The sequence below is a fragment of the Mus caroli genome, chromosome 8 (assembly GCF_900094665.2).
Source record: "Mus caroli chromosome 8, CAROLI_EIJ_v1.1, whole genome shotgun sequence".
Classification (NCBI taxonomy): domain Eukaryota; kingdom Metazoa; phylum Chordata; class Mammalia; order Rodentia; family Muridae; genus Mus; species Mus caroli.
Genome location: NC_034577.1, coordinates 79,214,664 through 79,236,987, shown reverse-complemented (window position 1 = coordinate 79,236,987; position 22,324 = coordinate 79,214,664). Strand labels below are relative to the sequence as shown.

The following is a 22,324-nucleotide window of genomic DNA, read 5'->3' as shown; positions in this document are numbered from 1 at the left end:
AACCTCTCGTTTTTTACCTCTGTCTCAGTTGTGAACGGAGCATCAGGAGAGTCCACATTGCCACAGGAAAGCCACACAGAAGGGTGGTTCTCATCCTGTCCTGCATGCATGAATTCATCCCATGCACCAGCCTCTGAGAAGCATTGTTGGTGTAGTGGGGAGGAGTGCAGGGCATGTTGGGGGGTCTTTAGAGGCAGCCCCCACACTGGAAGTCATCTCTAATTACAATGAGCGCCTCCCATGGGAAGTGGAGGAGGTGTGCAGGGCCTTTGTGGCGAGCGTGCTGAGCCTGCCCCATGTCCCCAAACTTGTCAATGAGTCTCTTTTCCACCAGTGTAAAGGAAAGATCTGCCCGCATTTCTGCCGGGTGCACGTGGCCTAGTTGCTGGGGCTCTAGGGACATGACAAAAACCCGGCAGATTCCAGCCACTGGGCTATGTGGGGCAGGCCCACCTGCACATAGAGTGTGCAATTCAGCGGTGGGGGTGCCTGGAGTGTGGGGGATGAGCTGGGCCAGGGAATGAGAGCCTGCTGTCCCAGCATTCCTGCCAGGGCCTGGGGACCCAGGGACTCGCCAGGAGGCTCAGCCCATCTGTGTCTGTGGCTTGCCACCAGCAGAGCCCCTCTGCTACCTAATTCTTGCCTTTGAGGGCAAATCAGAGCACCTGGCACCTTTGGTGAGCCTGCTTCCCCGGGGAGCCAAGGGGAGGGCTGTGTCCTTGGCTGTCCCAGATTGCATTTTTTGCCAAAACAGCCATGCACAGCAGTAAACACTAATTGAGCACTTGCTGTGTGCTGTATCCTGCTTTATATGAATTAACTCATTAATTCGCATCTTGACCATAAGAGGAAGGATGACACTGAGTGCTTCTGAGAGAGGACACCTACTCTGGCTGATGGGATACTCAAGAAAGGGGGTGCCCACACCATCTCTGACTGTGGGCTGAAAGCAAGAGACTCCCCCCTGTCACAGAGGAGGAGCACTGACTCAGGCTGTCTACATTCTACAGTGTGCAGCTGGGGAGGGGGACCGAGGCAGAATTTGAACCCAGATTTTGATTCTGGGCAAGGTTGTTGAACCTCAAACCCAGCAAGTGAGCAGACATGATCCTTGGATCATTCTGCTCTCTGGGCATAATTGAGCGAAGGCTCAGGTGTTGAAGCAGTTCCAGGGTGGGAACATTTGTTCCGGTAGGAAGCTGATCAAGGAGTCTGCCCTTCTCTGTGACTCACAGCCTAGGCAAACGTTCCCACAAGAGACAGCTTGCTCGCTGCAACTTCCTCTAGGATCCTACTTCTCCACCTTCTCCCACCCAGCCATTCTCTGGCCACTCCCTTTTTGAGCAACCCTCACACCCAGCTCACCAGCTGATTGGTGCTCCATGCTGTCCCCATCCCCATCCCCACTGGAGTGAAGACATTATCCATTTCGTTCTCCAAAGAATGCCTAAGCTCATTTCAGTCAATCCCTGGCATATCACACACCCATGAATATTCAATTGGATTTTAAAAAGACCCAGGCTACTCCCTTTAACCATCTAGTATGAAGTATGGCCCCCTTTCCATGGGCTCTCAGAACTCAAGCTGTCGAACATGGCTTATGACCAGAAGGAGAAACCAAAACCAGCTGCTACAAGCGTCAGGGCTAGGCTGTCCAGAGCAGAGCTGCGACTCGTGTCTGTGGTTCCCTGTATCAGCTTCAGTTCCAGTGATCAGGGATGCCCTGGTGCAGGGTGACCCACAGCTGGTGTGGGGGTATCCTAGGGATAGTGTGAGGTGTTCTGGGACTAATACAGGGTGTGTTAGCTCTGGTTACTCCTGCGTGAGCATCACTGAAGTTGTCACTTTCCTTTGCAGAGGAAGGCATTAACCATGAGTGTAAACTGTGCAACCAGATGTTCGACTCCCCAGCCAAGCTCCTCTGCCACCTCATTGAGCACAGCTTCGAGGGCATGGGTGGTACCTTCAAGTGCCCTGTCTGCTTCACAGGTAAGGTACCCGTGCTGGCATGGCAAGAATGCATGGGGGTGGGAGGAGCCTGCCCTGTATCACAGCTGGAACCCTGCCTCTCAGCCCCCATTCATCCCCTTTGAAGTCCTGTCTCCCATCATGCAGACCTGTCCCATAGCCTGCCTTTCCCTTCCTTTTGGGTCACCTTGGGTGACACTCTTCCTGTTCCTCCTCCTATTGTGGCTGAGCAAATGCTCACTCCTGCCACAGCTTCTCTCCTGCTGTCTGCCCTTCCTGGGATCCTCCAAGCTCCACAGAGTCATGAGCTCCATCCAGCATCAGTGGGATGCCTCTGTACACTCCCCTCACCCTACCCACTCCCAGCCTTTGAGCTCCATGTCCCAGCCAGGCTTCCGCCAAGCAGCTTGAGGGCAGCTTTGTTGGCCAGGTCTCCAGCCCCTAGGCTGGCTGCCAGCCCCAGCAAGTGAGTGGCTGTCCCGGCCCGAGGCATATCTCGGGGGCTTTGCTGGCCCCCTCCTGTTGCCCAGATGGCAGCCGGTGTGCACAGGGAGCCGGGCTCTCCCGGCCTCCCCGACATCTGCTGTCTACCTCTGTGGGAAGCCCACCCCAGGGAGGGTGCCTGGCAGGAGACTATCTCTGAAGTGCTTGCCTCCCAGACACACAGCTGCTTTGGGTCATCTCCTGGATGTGCCCAGGGCTGGGCTGTCATGGGGACTGCTGTCACGGGGAGAGGAAGCCAGTGTTATGACCTGCTCATGACACACATGTGTATGCACATGTCTCTGGGGTCCCAGCCTCCCTGAAACACCCACCCTGGTCCTTCCCCTCCCTCCCCCAACTCAGGATCCCCTGCCCATCTGTTAGCATCACATGCAAGGATGCAGACAGTATCCCTGACGACAGGAGCACTGATTCATGTCATTGACTAACCTCTTGGTACCAGGCACTATGCTGTGCTGACCTAATTCTAGTCTTATCTCTGCAACCCACTTGCAGTGGGATCTTGGGCAAGTCATTTAATGTTGATTTTCTTCTGTCAGATGGGGTAATGGCAGTGACTACATTGCAGAGTGAAGGCAGTTGGCTGGTGGAGGGTACTTTCCCTGGCCTAACCATGAGCTACTTCATTTTTTAAAGTACCTTGCTTATATTTACACATATGATCCTCCTAGACATCCAGCGAGGTTTGCTATAATGAGCCACAGTGTTTAAAGGAAGATACAAAGCTCAGAGAGCTTAACTGTCTGTCCCAAGGTTGCACCGCTGTTATGGGGCAGGGTTTAGTTTATCTAGTTCAGAGACCTCTGATAGGGACTCTGCTCCCAGAAGCAGTCCTTGGCCAACCACACCTAGGCCTGGGTGATCCCTACTTGGGGGAAGTGGTGGGGCTGAGTGAGGCTGGCCTCTAACTGCGGTGTCTGTGTATACAGTCTTCGTCCAGGCCAACAAGCTGCAACAGCATATCTTCGCCGTGCACGGGCAGGAGGACAAAATCTACGACTGCTCGCAGTGCCCACAGAAGTTTTTCTTCCAGACAGAGTTGCAGGTGAGTGTGTCAGCCCCCATGCACCAGAGGCTACACTCTCGGCTGGCTGGCATTGTGTATACTAGCCTGTGCATTCCTGAGAAAGCCTACAGGAGGGGGCTGAGCCTATGAGCAGGAGACTCTAGCTCATACCCCCCACCCCTGCTTCCTAGTGGATTCCCCACTAGGCTCCCCACTCAGATCATCCGGTAGTTTTTGGCTGGGTTTGACTTTGTGCCTGCTGGCCTATGTGGCCCACACAGCCTGAATCCAGCTCTTCCCAGATAATTGGAATAGACACTAGTGGATGTCTGTTGGTTCCAGCTCAGAGGAAAGGCAATCGGTACTGAGGCCAGTGTGAGCCTCAGGTTGCCACAGAGGTCTTTCTCCACCAGTTTACTTGATCCTCCCAAGGGATCCTCATGCAGGGGACCACTGGATAGACATCTGCAGCCCTGCCCTCCAGTCCCACGGGGCTCTTTCTCTTCTTACTTGGTACTGACTTTCTGTAGATCTGGGTCTGGATCCGGAGCTTTCTGTTGCACTGACATTGCCAGGGAATTCTTAGTAACAATGAAGAGTCCACATGCCCACTAGACACACCCTTTGTGCTCGCACAAAGGTCACACCATGTAATAGCATCACTACATAAGGGAGAGTTCCTCCCACCCATGCAGCATCAGACACTGGCAGTGCACGCACAGAGGGGTGGCAGACACACACAGCTCAGCACTGCAGTCCCAGAGATCACACTCCCCTTAACTGGAACCAAGCCACACAGATGCTCAGAAGCGCTGCCCACCGGGAAGCCACTGCTCCCAGCCACAGTGGGGAGGGGAGGTTGCAGCAGCGGTATTCTTGAGATTACCGTAGCCAGGAACAAAGGCTTATTTGTCGTTCCTGTGGCAGATCCAGGCAGAGTTCATGATATTCGGTGACCTGTGCCCACAGAGGGTCCATGCCCATCTATGTTTCCATGGTCACCATGCAAGGAGGGGAAGGAGGGAGGGAGGAGAGATGAGTGCATCAGCTCTTCCAGCTTCCACTGGGAAGAGATGCAGTCAGCTTCTCCCACACAGGATCCTCAGAGCAAGCCACACGCCATCCCTCCATGCTTGGCTTCCTAGGGGTGGGAAGGAGCCTCAGTGTCTGAATGCATAGGTTGGGAAGTTAAGGCTGCTCACTGTATCCCCACCCTCTGCCAGAAAGTACGGGAGTGGGGGGGGGGGAGGGTAGGGGGGAGCCAGCATGTAACAAGATCCCCACAGATACATCGTGTATCTTCACAGGATGTATTAATCTGCAGGGCAGACCTCATCTCACACCTGGGCAGTGCTGTGCCTACACCCAGTAGCCTTCCAGCCACCCAGCATGAGGCTGACAGTCACCCATCCCTTTCCTGGCCATAGCAGTGCCTGGTGCAGGCAGGATGAGTTTTCTGGAGGCTTTACCTCACCCTATCTCCATAGTTGCTGAAAATGGGCCCAGGAAGGGTACCGAGGGGATCTGCCATCTGCTGCCTGGGTCCTGCTTGAGCTCAGCTCTGGCTGAGAGACCAGGCCTTGGAGGTTTCTTTGCTTTGGGGCAAGCCCTCTAGCTCCCGTATATTCTCACATTGCTCATGGCCTTCTGTCTCTCTCCAGTGTGGATGGGTTAGGCATTGAGTTAAACAGAACAGGCCAGAGAGGGGCTTCACTTCCAGGATAGCATCATAAGTAGGGGGCTCAGGAGTCTAGTGGGTCTCTGTTCTCTGTGCTGAGGACAGTAAGGAGCCAGTACCCAGGGCCAGAGCTGCTAACCAGCTCCCATTGGGCTGTGTGGGAGCTGCCTTGCCTGCCTGGTGGCACATGCCCTTTCTCCCACCTGCCTTACTTGTGTGACCCACCGATCAGCCAGAGTAGACCAGGGTCACCCAAGGGATGAAGCAACAGGACAGGCTGCTTAAAAACACCTGAGTGTGTATACACCACTGTTAGTGTGTTAAATCAGTTTCCTAACAGGCTGCCTCTCTCGCTCCTGGCTTTGCCCTCTTCCATTGTCCCAGACACCATGGCAGGGAACAACTGGTCTCTTCTTGTTGGCTTTAAGATGTCTCCCCGAGGACTTGGGAGATGTGGGTCAGTGGGTAAAGTGCTTGCTGCATATGCATGAAGCTCTGAGTTACAATTCCCCAAACTCTTGTAAAGCCAAGTGCTATAGCGAGTACCTACAATCCTGTTGCCTCTGCTGTGGGATGGCAGAATCCCTGGAAGCTCTGGGGATGGCCAGCCTGGTGTACACAGCAGTGGGAGAGCTAGCCTGGTGTCTGCAACAATACTCAATGAAAAGACCCTGTCTCAATGTGAAAGGGGAGGACAAACACCCAGGTTTGCCCTCTGACCTTTACACACGCACATGTGCCATGACATGCGTGCTCCATATCTCTCTCTCTCTGTCTCTCACTTTGTCTCTCTCTCTGTCTCACTCTGTCTCTGTCTCTCTCTCTCACACATACACCACAATGTGGAGGGAGAGAGATACATAATAAACAAACAAGTTTCTCTCTGAAAGAAGAGACTCTCTGACCCTGTTTCTCTGACCTGAGCGAGACAGCATAGGGACTGGCTTGGCTTCCTGAATGTATCAGTATTGAGAAACTAGGGTAAGACAACTGTGCCTCACTTTGCCTCTGCCTAACCTTGGGCTATGAACCAACCCCAGAGTAACCAAGCCTGTAATCCTATTATTTAGGAGGCTGAGGTAGGAAGATCAAAAGTCCAAGCCCAGCCCAGGCAACTTAGACCTTGCCTTAAAATAAAGAGAACTTAAAAGCTGAGGGTGTAGCTCAGTGGTACAATGTTTCCTAGCATGCACGGGCCCTGGGACCCATCTCCAGCCCTACCAAAAAGGAAAACCCTAGAAGCCACCAGTTCCCTGGTCACCCCGATAACCTTTGAATGGGATCCTCAAGTAAAAGAACCTCACTAAATTATAGCCTTAACAAGCCACTATTTTCTGTGATTAATTATTTTAATTACAGACCATTTAAATGGGAAGTGTAACAACACTAAATCTATGCAAATAATGGCTTTTGTTAAGGAACTTGAATAGCAATTTTCTGGGTTTGAGGAGGGTTTTCAGGCCCCACGATTTCACTGCCATTAATTGAAGCTGGTCTGGATTGTCTTGTTTGCATGAAGAAAACAATGCTGGGGTTTCTCCTGGGTGCCGCGGAAGGGCAGTGAGGTCAGCCAGGGCAGCAGTGAGGTCAGCCAGGGTGCCTGCCCTTGCTGGGCCTTAACTACCTTACCTACCATGTGTCATACAGTGTTGCGTCAGGAAGCTGTATGAAGCTCATGTTGGTGGGCACATGCACGGTGACCTAAGGGAGCTTGGGGAGGTGTACAGCCTAGGATTGAGTTTATTCCAGCTCTGCAGAGTTCTGCTGTGGACTAGAGGGATGACTAGATGGGAAGCCTGCGGGCCTCTTCTATGTCTGCCTCTAAAGAGCGGGTGCAGTAAAAGTACTGTTGCCAGAATGAGGGAGAGGCAAGTCTTATTTAAACCTGTGTTCATCCATGAGGTTGATTCAAGGGACTCTGGAGATAAAACTATGTGAGTTTATGCATGCCTGAGATCATGAGCAGGAACTAAAGTCGCTGCTCATCTGCTGCTTGTGTACAGGGCCAGTGTACACCCAGTACCCAGTCTAGGGCTAAAGCTCAGATAGTGAGCTGCCAGGATTCTGTAGCAGAGAGCTGTGTGTGCAAAGAGCCTGTGGCCGGCACGAGTAGGTATATAGCTGGGGCAAAGAGCAGGGACTGGTGGGCGGGAAGAAGCAGATGGAACACGGAACCCAGCAACATCTGTAGGGCTGTGGAGATTCAGCCTGATTTCCACTGTGGTAGGAACTCAAGCAGGGGGAAAGGTTGACTTACATCCTCAATTCAAAGTTTGGAGTTACGCTTTGGGAAGACGCTATTGAGCGAACCAGCAGGGAGGAGGCTCCTTCCCATCACATGCCCAGTAAAGGTTTGTGTAAATGTGGAGTGACTTCTAAAACTCAACAAAATGAGCAAAAACTTTTGACACGCATGCCTCCCAGAGAAGATGAATGTCAGTTGTGACAGGAAGGAGCAGAGAAAGCCACAGAGCGATGTCACCCACAGCACCAGAGTGGCTAAAGCTAGACAAATGCAGAAAGCTGAGCCTGTCTGGGGCCAGGGCACCAAAAACCTGGAGCTCGGGCATCCTGCTGAGGGAGGTCAGCATGGCAGAGCCTCGTGACAAAAAGAAAGTTAAGTGCACAGCCGCCATTACCCATAATCCAACCCAGGGCGCTTGTACAGAGAGAGGGGAGTTGAGACCCGCATGCCTATGCCAGCAGTGGCCCCTCAGCGGAAGGTTCCATTCACTCCCAGGGAGAGGGTGACACTTGCTGAACAGTGTCTACGGATGCTGAAAGGACCCAGAAGGATTTCCCGTGCCAAGCAGGAAGGTTAGATTCGGAAGGACTCGCCATGTGCATTCTGACATGACATTTTAGGAAAAGCAAAAAAAATGTTTCAGTTCAGAAAGCAGACCACAGTGTCATTGCCCGCAGGTGGGCCAACAACAGGAGGGACCAAGCAGGACTTGTGAAACCTCCCCGAGGTAACACACCGAGCACCTGTGTCCTCAGGCCTAATGTTGGGTTTGGAGACCCAGGCTGACCTCGTGGAGCTTCCAGAAAGTCCATTGTCCCCCAAGTGTTTGCAACTCTGGGGGTGAAGAGCCTTCCCAGCATGCTTCATGGGCCCCAAGCTTTGGGAAAAGGCATGGAGTTTAATCATTGGCTACTCCCGATTCCCTCCTCTGTGAAGAGCTACCTCGTGCAGGGGACTGAATGTGTAATGATGTCCATAGCTTCTGGAAGCCATAAGGAGATGACATTGGGTTCCTGGGGTACTGTCCCCAGAAGTCAAGTATCACTAAATGTGGTAGGCCTCCGTCTTCTCTGCAACTGCCCTGTCCTTTCTTTGTGGTTGTATTGTACAGTCAGTGGTTGTTGGCTTCCTTATCTGTGGTTCTTCTCCATAGAAATGCCAGAAAGGTCCTTAGCATGTTGTGGGTGCAGGAAAGAAACATGTGGTCAGTAGTACAGCCATTGTTTTCTGCAGTTTCCTATTAAGCAATTTGAGTGTCTTATGGGTTTGTAAAGTTCCCTCCCTCTAGGAGTTTTATTTTCTGAGCTGGAACAAAGCAGTACCCAGAGAACTTCTGTCTGAGGCATCCGTGCTGGCCTGGATGCTGTCAACACCAGACAGCCATGCTGGGACCTGAAGTGAAACGTTGAGATGAGTTGGGAGGGACATGGCCCCAGGCCCCCCTGCCTCTGTGTCCTGTGACCCCGGCCTTTTTACTGGTTCAGGAGGGCAGGATGGAGATATGATTAGGGACTAAGACACTTGGAAAATGCCAGGGCTGTTGGCCTTGTGTTTTTCAGCCGCAGGCCTCAGCAGATGAAGGCCTGGGGCCCTGTCGGCCCCTTGCCAGAGTTCGCCAACCTAAAGGAAGGGACAGCAGACACTGCTCGCCCAGCCCAGCTGTCTCCACATCCCCATGGGCACCTCTCTTTCCACCAACAGAGTGTGGATGGCCTATCCTTCTCCCTCTTCAGGCTTTCTCTGCCTTCTGTTCTTCACCCAGGGATGCCCAGGGCCAGCGCACTGCTACCTAGGCCTCCAGAGCTGGGCTCTGAAGGTGGACACATCCCTGAAGTGAAGTGAAGAACAGGGCTGACATTCTCTTGCTTCATTTCTGCCACGGCCCCACCCTGTTTCTAGTGATTGGTATAGTTTATGCCAGCACAGCCTCGAGACAGTCGCTCCATCTCTATGTACAGAAATGGAAACTGAGGCTCTGAGAGGTTTGTGGGGGGGGGTTGTCTAAGGTCACAAGTAAATGACAGAGTTCCAGGGCCCCATGCAAAACCCAGTCATCTTTGCCACCGAGGCAAACAGAAACCCTCCAAAGTTTAAATAAATTGCCATTTATATGAGCTAATAGATTTAAATGAGGCCTGCAGTGCTGAACTATAAAAAGCCTTGTTGTCAGGGGACCCAGAAACTATTTTAGTAGTTGGGCCAAGCAGGTAACAGGAGTGGCAGGAACAGGGGATGAAAAGGAAGTGCTCCTAGGTGAGCCAGGTGGAAAAGCTGCTGCTGCCCTGCTGGGAGCCAGTCCTGGCAGGCAGGCAGGCAAGCAGGCAAGCACTGGCTGGAGGCCTGCAGAGGAACCACAGGGTGGGTGCTGTTAAGGCTGGGCTGTGGAGAAGAGGGGAGAGCTCCAGCCATGGTGAATCCAGTGACCTCCTGCTTCCTGCTGCTGCTTTTCCAACTTGTTATGGTGCCCAAGACTTGTGTGGTCATGTCACGGTAGGGGTGGAGCCCTAGAGCTGTATATGTCCTTTTCTTCCTAAGTAACTCTCTAGCATCTCTGAGCTGATGGGGAGAGCCTGCCTGAGCACTTGCAAGTTCCTGACATGCGCACTTGTGCACATAAGCACACAGGCATCCACACAGGTGTTCTGTCCACAGGGGTACAAACACTCCTCCTTGGTGGGCTGGGCAGAGGGGGGACTGTGGACCTGTTCCATGTCCTGGACTCTCAGGCCCTCAGTGACAAAGCAGGGGTGGGGTGGGGACTGCAGGAAGTGACTCCGATTCTGAGCTGGCCCACGGCGGCCAAGCGGCCAGCACAGCACTGAGCAGGCCTGTTTAAAGGATTATTTCACGCTGTTTGCTTGTGTGTGCCTAATCATGCCGCTTCCAGCTAAATGATTACAATTGATTAAAAGCAGAGCTGGTGCTCTAACAAGCAACCCGGAGTACTCTGATGGTGAGAGCCCGGCCCTGCCAGGCTGCATCCTGGTGCCCAGCCAGGGGGAGGTGCCTGTGACCCAGGGGTGTGGTCTGAGTTTTTCTGGGACCTCTCTTGCCCAGTCCCTCCCCCCATTTTCATGATACATTTATCACACACTCACAACCTGGTGACATTTCAGGTGACATCTCAGGTGAAGCTGAGGCACAGGCAAGGACTTCATTCTCACAGGTAACATTCTACGGGAAGATATAGGAAGTCAGTGAAATCATGAATTGTATTACGACAGAGGTAGGGTGAAGGTTTGTGTGTCTGTGTGTCTCTGTGTGTGCATATGTGTGCAGGAAAAGTTCAGGCTGAACAATTGGGTGGTGTGGATAAGAAAGCATTACTTCTGTCTTAGTTATGGTTTCATTGCTGTGAAGAGACACTGTGGCCGAGGCAACTTTTATAAGGGACCGCATGTAATTGGAGCTGGTTTGGAGGTTCAGAAGTTCAGTCGATTGTCATCAAGGTGGGAGCATGGCAGCGTCTAAGCAGGCATGGTGCTGGATGAGCTGAGGTTGTCCATCTTGTTCTGAAGGCAAACAGGAGAAGTCTAGCTTCCAGGCAGCTAAGAGGATGGCCTCCAAGCCCACCCCCACAGTGACACACTTTCTCTAACAAGGCCACACCTCCTAATAGTCCTACTCCCTGGGCCAAGCATATTCAAACCACCACACCATCCCAGACCTGAAATGGAGACTGTTGTGTGAGGCAGCTGCTCATCTTTCTGCTGGAACACTGGTCAAGTGGCCCCATCTCTGGGATGCTCTCCCTTATCCTTCCTCTGGCCTTTCCCGTCCTTGGTTTAGCTTTAGACCCCTTTACCAATATGAGTTAGATATAATCTGTATATTCCTGGTTTCCCATGCAAATGTGAGATTTTGGAGGATGAAGATTTCTGCCATTCACCCACCCATGCATCCACCCATCAACCCACTTTCTAGTCATCTTCCTACCCATCTCCTCTCTCCATCCATCCTTCAGTAGATTTACTATCTGGCTATCCATATATTAATCTCCCTATCATCCCTCCCTCTATTCATTCCTCTACCCTGCTTATTCCCTCACCACATATTCATCTTCCTATCTGCTTCACCCATCATCTACCTATCCATCCATTTGTCTGCCTACCACATACCCACCTATCCATTAATTCATCCATGGATCCATTCATCCACTTTCCCTCCCTCCCTCTCTTCTTTCCTCCTTCTCTCTTTCCATCTACCTATTACATACCTACCTACTCACTCATTCATCCATATATCCATCCATTCACTCACCCATCCATCCACCTACCATCCAACATTCCATCCACCCACCCATTCATTCATCTTTCCATCCATCTATCCACCTACCATCTACCTATCCATCCACTCACTTACCCATCCATCGATCCATCCATCCACCCATACACCTATCCATCCCCTACCCATCTCCCACGCGTCTACCCATCAACTCATCCTATGCACCTATCACATACTCATTTATTCACCTATTGTCCATCCACCAACCCTTCTACCACAATCCATCCATTTGCCTGTCTAGCCACCCCATATCCACCTACTCCTTACCCATCCATTCACAATTCTTCCTTCTGCCCATGCATCCACCCACTGTACCACCCATCCATCAACTCACCCATCAATTCACACACCTACCATCAATCTGCACACTCACCCATCATCTTTTCATTCATCCCTTGCTTTCTCCTATATATTTTACTGTATGTTTGAGCACTTGGAAAGTAGAAAGAGAACACAAGCAGGGAAAGAACAAAAAATGGCAGGGAAGGGGGCTGGAATACAATTTGCAGGTGCTCAGCCCACTATCGGAACCCCTGGTCTTGATAAGATGGGTAATCGGGGAGCTGGTTTCCTTTCTTCTTTGTGCGGCTGCTGTCAGATCAGCCAGACAATTATAACTAATAATAATTAAAAAGTAAAAGCGCTGTAGGCACATGCTTAGCATTTGACTCTTTAGCTGTTCTTTCTGTGAATAGCTTGGCTTCCTCCTTTCTGCTTTAAAGATGGCCCAGCCCTTGGCACCTTACCACCAGAGAAGGAACAGTTTGGTCTTGGGTGGGACTGGGATATGGGATACCCCAGTGGCTCCTGGGAGTTTAAATCTGTTGCTAGCACAGGCATTGATCACTCATGAGGCCAGGAGCCTTGGAGCCTGAGAGCCAAGCTGGCTTCTAGCCTCCTGGAACCACCCCTCTCTGAGGTTAGCAGAGACATTTCACCCTGCTGGGCACTGCCACCACTTCTGACAAGTACTGGTCCTGCTGCCTTGGGTTGTTGTTCTCAAGAATTGAAGCCTTTGAAAGCCAGGACTCTTGGGATAAGTATTAGTGAATTTCCCAACGAGGCTGTTGTGTTCTCACTAGGGCAGGAAGAACCTAGCATTGCCCATATCTGCCTACCCTTGCAGCCTAACCTGCCTTTGAATATCAGCCCTGCTACCCTGGAGCCTCAGAAACTCCGGGATTACAGTTTTTTCCTTGTGGAATGTGGAGGGTCTGAAGGTAGTGTTGCCCTCAAAGACTTCCGTACCAAGCCCTTAAGTACTGTCCAGTGTTAACTGTTATCCACACCCCAAACATAGTCTGGGTGCCCTGAACTAATTAATTCAGTCAGTTAGTGATACATGTATGCGCTCAGTGTGACCTCAGTGTTTGCTGAGTACCTACTATGTGCCAGATGTGTACAGGCAATGGAGACACACAAAGGCCTAGAGCTATGTACCTGCTGTATGGAAGGAACAGTGCACTAGAAGGACCAGGCCTTTCTTTCAAGAGTGTGGAGTGCAGGAGTTTCATACAGGATCACACAATTGCCTCGGTCCCTCAGGCAAAACTGCACAGCTCTAATCTAAAAGTATGAAACCTGAAGAGCTCTAAAGTTTCAGTCTTTCTGCGAGCCAGCATGATATCACAAGAGTAAAACTCAAAGTGATACGTTTTAGGTAGGAAATTATTTTAAATATTAGATAAATTTTCCTTCAGTGTGTACACAAAATACAAATGAATCTTGTGTTGTAGACTTGAGTCCCACTTACATGGTAAACATTATACCATGTGCAAATACTCCAAAATTTAAAACTCTAAAATATTAAACACTTCTTATATCAAGCATTTTGATTGAAAGATCTCCAAAAAGCCAAAACAGATTAATCAATTAGTTGATGAATAATTAGACAACTGGAGCCCATAGAGGCAGCTGCACAGCTGGGCCCCACAGGACTCTCTAGGACACCTTAGATCTAGACCCTGTCTCTGTCCACAGGAGAGTGTGACCTCATCACTGATCACCATTGTCATCCCTGGGTAGCTCCATGTACTGAGGGATGATGTGTGACAGTGTTGGGGTCCGTATGTATAGGAACCCAAAGTGAACACCAGTCCCATGTTTAGGGAGCCCAAGACGTGGGTCTGTGTCTATAAACTAGTCCAGTAAAATGCTTACAGATCTGAGGGCTAGCAGGTACTAGCCCTTCCCAGGGTTATTCTCTGGCTCTCCTAGTCAAAGAGTTCACTCTAAGGCTGTGAGAACTGAGGTAGATTCCTTGGGATGCTGGGGTAAGAGGGTAGCCTTATCTCCCACAGAGATCAGTTATAAGGGTAGGCTCAGCACCAAGCCTAGCCACTGGGACATGAGACTATGGCTGCTCCTGCAGCCCTAGGTGTGTAAGGATTTCTGAAAACTACAGAGGGGCAGTGGAAGAGTGGCTGAAGCCTGTGACCAGCTTAGTTGTCCTCTGGGCCCCATGGTTTGGTCCAGCTGAGCAGTGAACCCTGGTGAGGCCCATGTGGGGACTGGGGGCCTCCCCAGAGTCCCAGCATTGAGCAAAGATGGCATTCAGAGTGAATCTCAGGCTGCCTGTTAGAGCCTACCATTCATGCCCCGGGGCTGGGGCCAACCAAGTTTCTGGGGCACCGTGCCATCATGACAGATGGGCATGGGGAGCTGCCAGGATCCTTGAGCCTGGGACCATTGTGTGTGCTTTGAGCCTAGCCCCTCGTCGGCGCCATTTCAGGCAGGACTAAATGCCTTCAGTTTCTTAGTAACAGTGACAATAACCAGTGACGGTGGGTGACATGTCGCTTCAGTGCTCACAGAGGGTTGCATACTACAAAGCTGGACCTCACATGGACAGAGAGCAGGGTCTTTAATGCACAGGAAGGACATGGACAGGGCATAATTGTAAGGCTCTAGGATTCTCATCATCGGGATCTGGGGTATAGGATTCTCCTACTACTTCTGCACAACACGCTATTGAGATCCAGATCCCAGGAGAACATGATAGGGGGCAATGTGGGGGACAGAGTTGGTAATTAATGTTACCATTTCACTTTGACTCTGTTGAGATAGGCTGTTGCTATGTAGCCAAGGTATACTGCAAACTCCCAGCCTCCTGCCTCAGCCTCCTGAGTGCTGGGCTTAGGTTTCGATAGGTTAGATTCAGTGATTCAATGTCATGTCACACAACCTATAAGCGGTAGAGTTGAACTTGTTTGCAGCCCTGATGGTGTGAGACAAGAAGCCATGAGGATATCAGAAATTCCCCCCCCCCAAGCCAAGCTCAGTGGGAAGCCTGTGCCTATTGTTGTCTCCCAATGCTACCTGCACAGTCACCTCTACCATTTACAGGTGGAATGTTGTGGCATCACAGGGCAGGGGTGGAGACAGAAACCCAGGCAGCCTAGCTCCTGGGCCGGTCACCATGGCTCTAGTACCCTGGATAGGCTCTGTGTGCTTGGGCCACTCTTACTCAAACCACCTCTTCTTGGGAGTATGGCTGGCTGCTTCCTGCTAGCAGGCTGGGCTCTGGTGTAGCAGGGGCCCCAGTTCCTCCCCCCCCCCAGCCCCCACCAGTAGAGAGAGGAGACCAGGGTGCTCTTGGTGGAAGCTTGGATTGCACTCTTCGGTGCAGCAGGAACAATTACTAATGACATTTAGAAAGAAATTAATGATGAGAAATGCAAGTTGGCATTTCAGGAGCAGCAGTGAGCAGCCCCGTGAACACTCGGAGGAGCAGAGGGCGGGGGGTTGGGGGGGCAGAAATTAATTTTGCTGTGTCAATAGTGAGCGGGCTGCACTCACTCCGCCACTGACGTTTACACAGAATCAAGCTGGCTGGCCAGGGTTGGTCCAGGCCTGCTCTGGGTGACAGTTGCTGTGGCCTTTAGGTGGCACCAGGGAACCACAGGACGGAGGTACAGCAAGGAACAAGCTTTGCCTCTGGCCACCTAGGGAGCTGCTTCTCTGAAAGACAGAGGGAAAGCCTCAGTTTCTTCATCAGAGAAATGGAGACGTTGGAAAAGTGGTGCTGATGTATGAAGAGCAGTTTCCAGCACATAGTAGGGACTCATATATGACAGCCAGTGCATGGCCATGTGGTTGTAATGAATCTTGGATCAGTCTGTTCTCAGACAGATAAATCATGGCATTGGTGGGGACTGCGGTGTAAAAGAGGAAGAAATAAAAGACTAAACTTAGGGGACAGGTTTGTGGGGTTCTTCGTGGGACCAGGGAGCATGCCTTACTCAGTAAAGCCCCCTTTGCTCTCCACGCACTTGGGAGTGAGGGGACACACACGGAAATGTCACTGTCACCGTAACAGCAAACATCTCACAGAGCAGGAGGTAAACCTTGTAGATTGTTGAAGCTAAATAATTATTTCTGTCTCTTAGAACAGGAAAATTTCCCCTATATTATCATCCCAATGTTATTTAGTGTTTTATCAAGTGCCAGGCACTATCCTCAGCACTTTTAAACATTAAGTGCCTCGTCCTCATAATCCCTCTATCAAGATAAACCAAGACACAGAGGTTCATTCACTTCCTGGGGCCACAGAGCTGGTCAGTGCTAGACCCAGACACCCCCCCCACCGTCACCCCATGTTGTTGTTGTTGGTAGTGGTGGTGGTGGTGGTGGTGGTGGTGTGTGTGTGTGTTTTAACCACACCACATGACTGGGTTTCTTGTTTGTTTGTTTGTTTGTACTCACATTTGGTTTTACGGAAGTTATAGTCCTCCATGACAACAGTCAGCTGCTCCACCTGACACAGGACATTCTGTATGCCATCTCACCTGCTTTTGTATATTTTCTACTTTAAACCTCATAACAAGACTATAAAGTAGATACAGTTAGCCCCACCTTTCAGATGTGTAAACAAGGCTTGCAAGAAATAGTCTTTCTAAGCCTAGATTCGTAGAGGCAGCAAGTGACCAAAGCCAGGTTTGAATTCATGGTGTTTTGGCCAGTCCACCCACCTGTCAGCCACCCATTCGCCCTGGCACTCTTACTCCCACCATTGAGGCACACTCTATCCACCCTCCTACCCCACATCTGTCCATCCAGCAGCTACGCACACATCTACCCACCTATACCTTCTTGGGGCGTATATTAGCTTTAATTTACAATTGACGTTTAGTTCTGCTATGTTTGTGTCTCAGTGTGGGCATGTGCACAAGGGCCCAAGGCCCGAGGGCTCAGATTCCCCTGGAGCTGAAGTTATAAGTAGCCATGACCTGCCTAGCATAGCTGCTGGGAATTGAACCTGGGTCCTCTGCAAGAGCAAAATGCACTCTTTACCATGGAACCATCTCTCCAGCCCCCATGTATACAGCTTTTAGAGTATCTTCCTCTCATGCTCTTTAAAAAAAATAAAAATAAAAGATTCATTTATTTTGATTCTATGTGTGAGAATATTTTCTCTCCATGTGCTATGCATTCTGTGCCAGAGGAAGCCAGACGAGGGTGTTGGATCCCCCAGAACTGTTTATAGATGGTTGTGAGCCGGTACTGGGAACTGAACCTAAGTCTTCTGCAAGAGCTGTAATACTCTCGGCCACTGAGCCATCTCTCCAGCCCCACTCCATGCTCTTAATTTCACACTCCACTTTAAAACTGTCTGCATACTCTCAGCCATGCTCCTTTGGTTCACTGAGTGTAATGAAATAGTCCAGGAATACAGATGATTGTAGGTTTGCCTTGTGGAACCAGTGAACTCTGTTACAGTGGAAGGGAAGCCTAGGACAGACCCACTTGGTGTTGCTTAGACAGGTGTGTGGGCAGAAACACTGGCCATGGCTTGGTTTCCCGCTGAGCTGTAGTCTAGTCTGTAAAAGCAACATCTCAGAAAGGGGGTGAGGGGGGCAGGGATCACCCTGTGCCCTTCGATTTGTGGTATGTGACTCCTTTGGGACTGGCAAGGGTACACACCTATATGTTTCACGAGGACTGTGGCTATCATTAGCTGTAATGGGTCTCAGCTGCAGTGTGGATCAGTGGTGCATGCCACAATTCATCACAGTAAATTAGGACCATCTTCAAGACTCCTGCCCCTGCAGCCTGGGGGGCTGTGGGCAAGGGGCAGAGCCACGTGGTCCCTGGAAGCCATTTGCGGGTGCTGGGCATATTTCTGAGGGCCGCCACCCTCAGCATATCTGCTGGAACAGCTCTTTGTTGGCAGGGATAATTTTCAAGGAAATCTGAAGATGCAGGAAAGTGTTCTTTTTCGTGGGAATTTGGAGGCAAGTAGACAGAGATCTGGATCAAAGTTTTCGTGTATCATTTACAGAAAGTAAGAGCGCCCGAGTGGTCCAGGGACCTGAACATACGTGTTCAGGATAATTAGTGACCGTGCGACCTAGATTTTCCAGGATGGCCCTCATTTTCTGGTCTCACATCCCACTGCTGGCTAGTTGCCCTGGATTTTGGTTGGTGAGGTAGGATGATTCTGTGTGGATGTAGTGACAACTTGCCAAGAGTGGGAAATAAGCCAAGAGGAGATGGCTCTCCCTCTCTAGGTTGTTCCCATGTTTCTTTTTTTTTTTTTTTAAGATTTATTTATTTATTCTATGTAAGTACACTGTAGCTGTCTTCAGACACTCCAGAAGAGGACGCCAGATCTTGTTACGGATGGTTGTGAGCCACCATGTGGTTGCTGGGATTTGAACTCTGGACCTTTGGAAGAGCAGTCGGGTGCTCTTACCCACTGAGCCATCTCACCAGCCCCCTGTTCCCATGTTTCTTAAGGTGGGCCGGTGGTATGCTTGTCCCTTGCCTTGTTTTCAGTGCTGAGACAATGCAGACACCTCCTTCAGCAACCGACTCTCCCACCTACACCCCCCCCCACGCCCCCACCCCCAGAGTAGGTTTTTTTTTTGTCAGTGAGCCTTGGTTCAGCCTGGGTTCTGTGGCCATGATGGCCTGGGTCAGAGGGCCGAACCACTGCTAAGGTCAGTCCTGCTGGTGTGGAAGGAAGGCTTTCTGTAGTGTGGACATGGAGAGTCCTTGCAGGCAATGCCAACAACTGCTGGCAGGTGGCGTAGTGTCCTCAGAGCTGCAGCTCCAGTTCACTCAGCTGGGGGTTACCACAGGCCACTGCAGTCTGTGTATCCCTCTGAGCCAACTGTATGAGATGACCGCACAGGGATGGTCCTGTGTCTCTGCCCTTGGTGCAGAGCACAAACCCATCTCTCATTTATCCTACTTGCTTGGTTTTCAGAGGTGGTACCTTCATGTCACATGGAGTCTCCCACATTCTGCTGTACAGCGCGGTGACCCTGAGATGCATACAGCACCGTGCAGACATCACCTCTTCCAACCCCAGAACTCTTTCATCTCCCCAGCCTGAAACTCTGCCCCCTTCTCCCAACCCCTGGAAGCAAAGTACTGTTCTGTGAATCCCTCAGGACCCCAGACGAGAAGACTCCTGCAGTATGCATCTTTCTGTGGCTAGCTTATTTCACCTAATGTAATGTCCTCAAAGGATCCTGACTACATTTGCGACAACTGTCCAGCATATTCTGGATTGGGGGTGGGGCAGGGGATGCTGCTCCCTCCCCCTTATGTTAGCTGACTTCTCTCTGCTGCCCAGCTTGCAAGCTGACCTCTCAGCAACACCCGGGGCTGCACCAGGCAGGGGCAGTGAGGAGCTGAAACCATCCCTAGTTCAGAGCATACAGCAGCAGGGTGACCTCACAACTGGATTCTTCACCCTCACCTTCAGAGCCTTGCCATGCCAAGTCCCATGACCCTACACAGTACTGTGGCCATCTGCCGTGGATAGAGCATTGCCCCAGACAGCCCTGCCTTAGGAGCCCTGGCCCAGTTAGTATGCTGGAAGACTCTAGAGGCCTCAGGCCTGACTGAACTGAGACATGTGGTTGCCCTGCATCATGCTGCTTTCAATGCAGAGGAAGTTTGGAGTTTGGAAAAAAAAAAACGTTTCCAATTTTCAAAGCCTACAGATGTGGCCCTACCTGCCCACATGTCTGCACGGCGGCCTCGCCTAGAGCTGAGCTATGCATCTTTCCTACCAAGCTTGAGCTCTTGAGGCTGACAGAGGGCCTACTGGCCCCATCACTCTGCCCTGGTGAGAGCCCCACTTATTCTCAACCCCACCCATCTTGTGTTGGAGGCCTTCTGCAGAAAGAGCTCAGTCATCCTGGTGACTGGAGCTTCTAGGATCTAGCCCCTTTATTGATGAAAGCATTTCCTGAGTGTAGTCCCCACAACTACCTCCAGGCTGCTTCGATTGTGCCTGTGTATTCCATGTGTGCGTGTGCCTCATGGCATGGGGACACTTAAACTCCAGTCAGCGGCAGGTCTGATCTGAGTTTCCGTTTGTTCTTGGTCCCCACATTTCTCTATGGCCTTTGCACTGTTCCTACCTTGACTTTGTAATAGACAGGCTTGCTCCATGTTTGCCCCGAGGAATCTGCTTTTAAGGGAATCGGAGTTGAGCCCTTCGAGGGAAGGCACCCAAGGCCCAATTCATATTGGAGAACTGTTAGCCAAAGTCTAAGCAGGCTGGTGTGTTCAGGGTGAGCCTATACAGTAGCCTGCTCAAGAGGGACCAGTGTCCACAGAGGTGGATATTCGCTACACAAGTGGAGAAACACTTGCCAATTTACCTCAGGACTTGGGTCAAGCATGCATCCTGTTGCCTCACAGGGATAGTTCTGTAAACAGTCTTGAAAGTATTGCACCTCTCTCTGCTTGTGACAGCAGCCATAAAACTACTGGTTTCCCTAGCTTGGCTGCTGGCTGGAGTCTCACCCTCCATGTTGAGCATACAGACCAACTGGGCCCGTTCATATATGAGGCACCTCTCCCTAAGACTGAGGTTCCCTGAGCAGGAAATGCTGGTCTTTGTTTTAGGGGTGACTGGGTGAGCTCCCTCCTGATATCCTGGTCTCAGGTGGGCTCATTGCTAAAGCACAGGACGTGGAGCCGCCTCCTGGAGGGTCTGCTGGACTCTGTCTTTTCACATCTTCATCAATCTTTTCCTGTCAGAGAAGACAGTTCTCACCTTTGGAAGTGGTTGTGGAGCAGGCCACCTGCTTTGAGTCTTCGTGTCCTGGGGACAGGTAAAGAGTTGGAGGAGAGAGGAGGGTAGACACAGGAACTAAAGCTTGGCCAGCCTCTGGGAGAAACTACTAGCTAGGAGTCTGGGTGGAACGTCTTCCTCTTGTTCTCAAGGTATTTCTTGGATCCCTGAATCTGTTCTTGCTCTCGGGTGTCCCCCTAGGCAACACCTTGCTCAGGCTGCCTCTTAAGTCTAGGCTAGGGGCTCCCCATTCCTGCTTCCCAGCTCTCTTGGTTCAGCTCCGTTTTGAAGCTCACTTGCTGCTGCTCTGGAGTGGCAGATGCCCGGGTCCCCCTTGCTGCTGGCTGGGCAGAGGGGACAAGCAAACCTCACATGTGTTATGGGGGGGGGTCTCCACTTTCCCTCTACCTTAGGGCTCTGTCCCAGGCCATTGGGCTACTGGTCTCAACCCTGATGCCAAAGGTGGATGCCACTTGCACAGTGGGTAACTTCTCTCTGGCCTGGGGGTAAGTGGGTGACAAAGGGGGCTGCTGGAGGAAGTAGGGTATAAGTATATTAAGGCCCGCCCCCCTCCCCAGGGCACAGCACATCACTGGCAGGCATTTATAGGGAGCCCCAGCCATCACTCACTCCTAATTTTAATGACGTGCATTAGCTAAATTGTGTTGTGAGTATTCATTCGGCGCTGTTTATGGGGTGCTCTCGAGTGTGCGCACCGTTTGTCAGAAGTGCAAACTAGCGAACATACGAGCCTTTAAGACAGGCCATCTGTTCGTCTTAGACCCTTGGACGATTGTCAAGCGCTGCTAAAAATAAGTGTGCACAAGCAGAGAGGGGCTGCCCAGGTGATGCACAGCAGAAAGAGGAGCCGAGCTGCCTGTGTCTGCACCCTCCCCAAAGGGAGAGACAAGTGACAGTCTGTGCTGCCGCCGCCACCAGGGAGGCCACGAGAGGGAGCGGAGGAAGATGAAGAGCCTCTGCTGAGACACCTTTTGGGTGGAGGCATGAGCTTTCCCTCTGTCTTGCGTCATGTAACTCCACAGCTCAAATACCTTTGATAGCTCCCAGTGGCCCAGATTTAAGGGCAAGCTGCCTCGTCTGGCATCACGGAGCCTCATCAATAAGGCCCCTGCCTTCCTTTGGAGGCTTGTCTCCATAGCACATACACTGTGCTCCTGCCAGGCTGAATTATTCATTGTTCCCCCAGCATATGCTGCACTTTTCACATCGCGCAGGCAGAGTGGTGCAGAGGGGGCTTATAGACACCTCGTGCATGGGCGAATGTCCTGTGCGGTCATTTTCAACCACGGGGCCCAAAGCACCTTGCACCTCAGTCTTTACCTGTACAGCACGGGTAGAGGTAGCAAGAACTTTATGGGGCTCTTGAGGGTTCAGATGACTGGCTGTTACCAAGGTGTGTGGTGTCCGACCTGCTGAGAGCCAAACAGCCCCAGTCATTGTGAACGACAGCATTTATCGGCATTACTCACACCTCCGGGATGCTTCAGTGATTAATCCTGCTCGCTAAAGTACTCCTTGGTTCTTTGTCCCTCCGTCTGTCTGTCTTCTCTCTCTCTCTCTCTCTCTCTCTCTCTCTCTCTC

The 22,324-nt window shown here is 51.3% G+C and overlaps 1 protein-coding gene across 3 annotated transcripts in view; it reads left to right on the top strand.

The window, feature by feature from the left end:
* The window catches only part of Znf423 (zinc finger protein 423), a 283,320-nt gene that overhangs the window by 255,097 nt on the left and 5,899 nt on the right, over positions 1 to 22,324 (top strand). For all 3 annotated transcript variants that reach the window (XM_029480964.1, XM_021169750.1, XM_029480965.1), the window contains 2 exons: positions 1,858 to 1,989; positions 3,402 to 3,517. In XM_029480964.1, the coding sequence (XP_029336824.1) occupies positions 1,858 to 1,989; positions 3,402 to 3,517 (248 nt within the window). The remainder of the gene's footprint in view (positions 1 to 1,857; positions 1,990 to 3,401; positions 3,518 to 22,324) is intronic.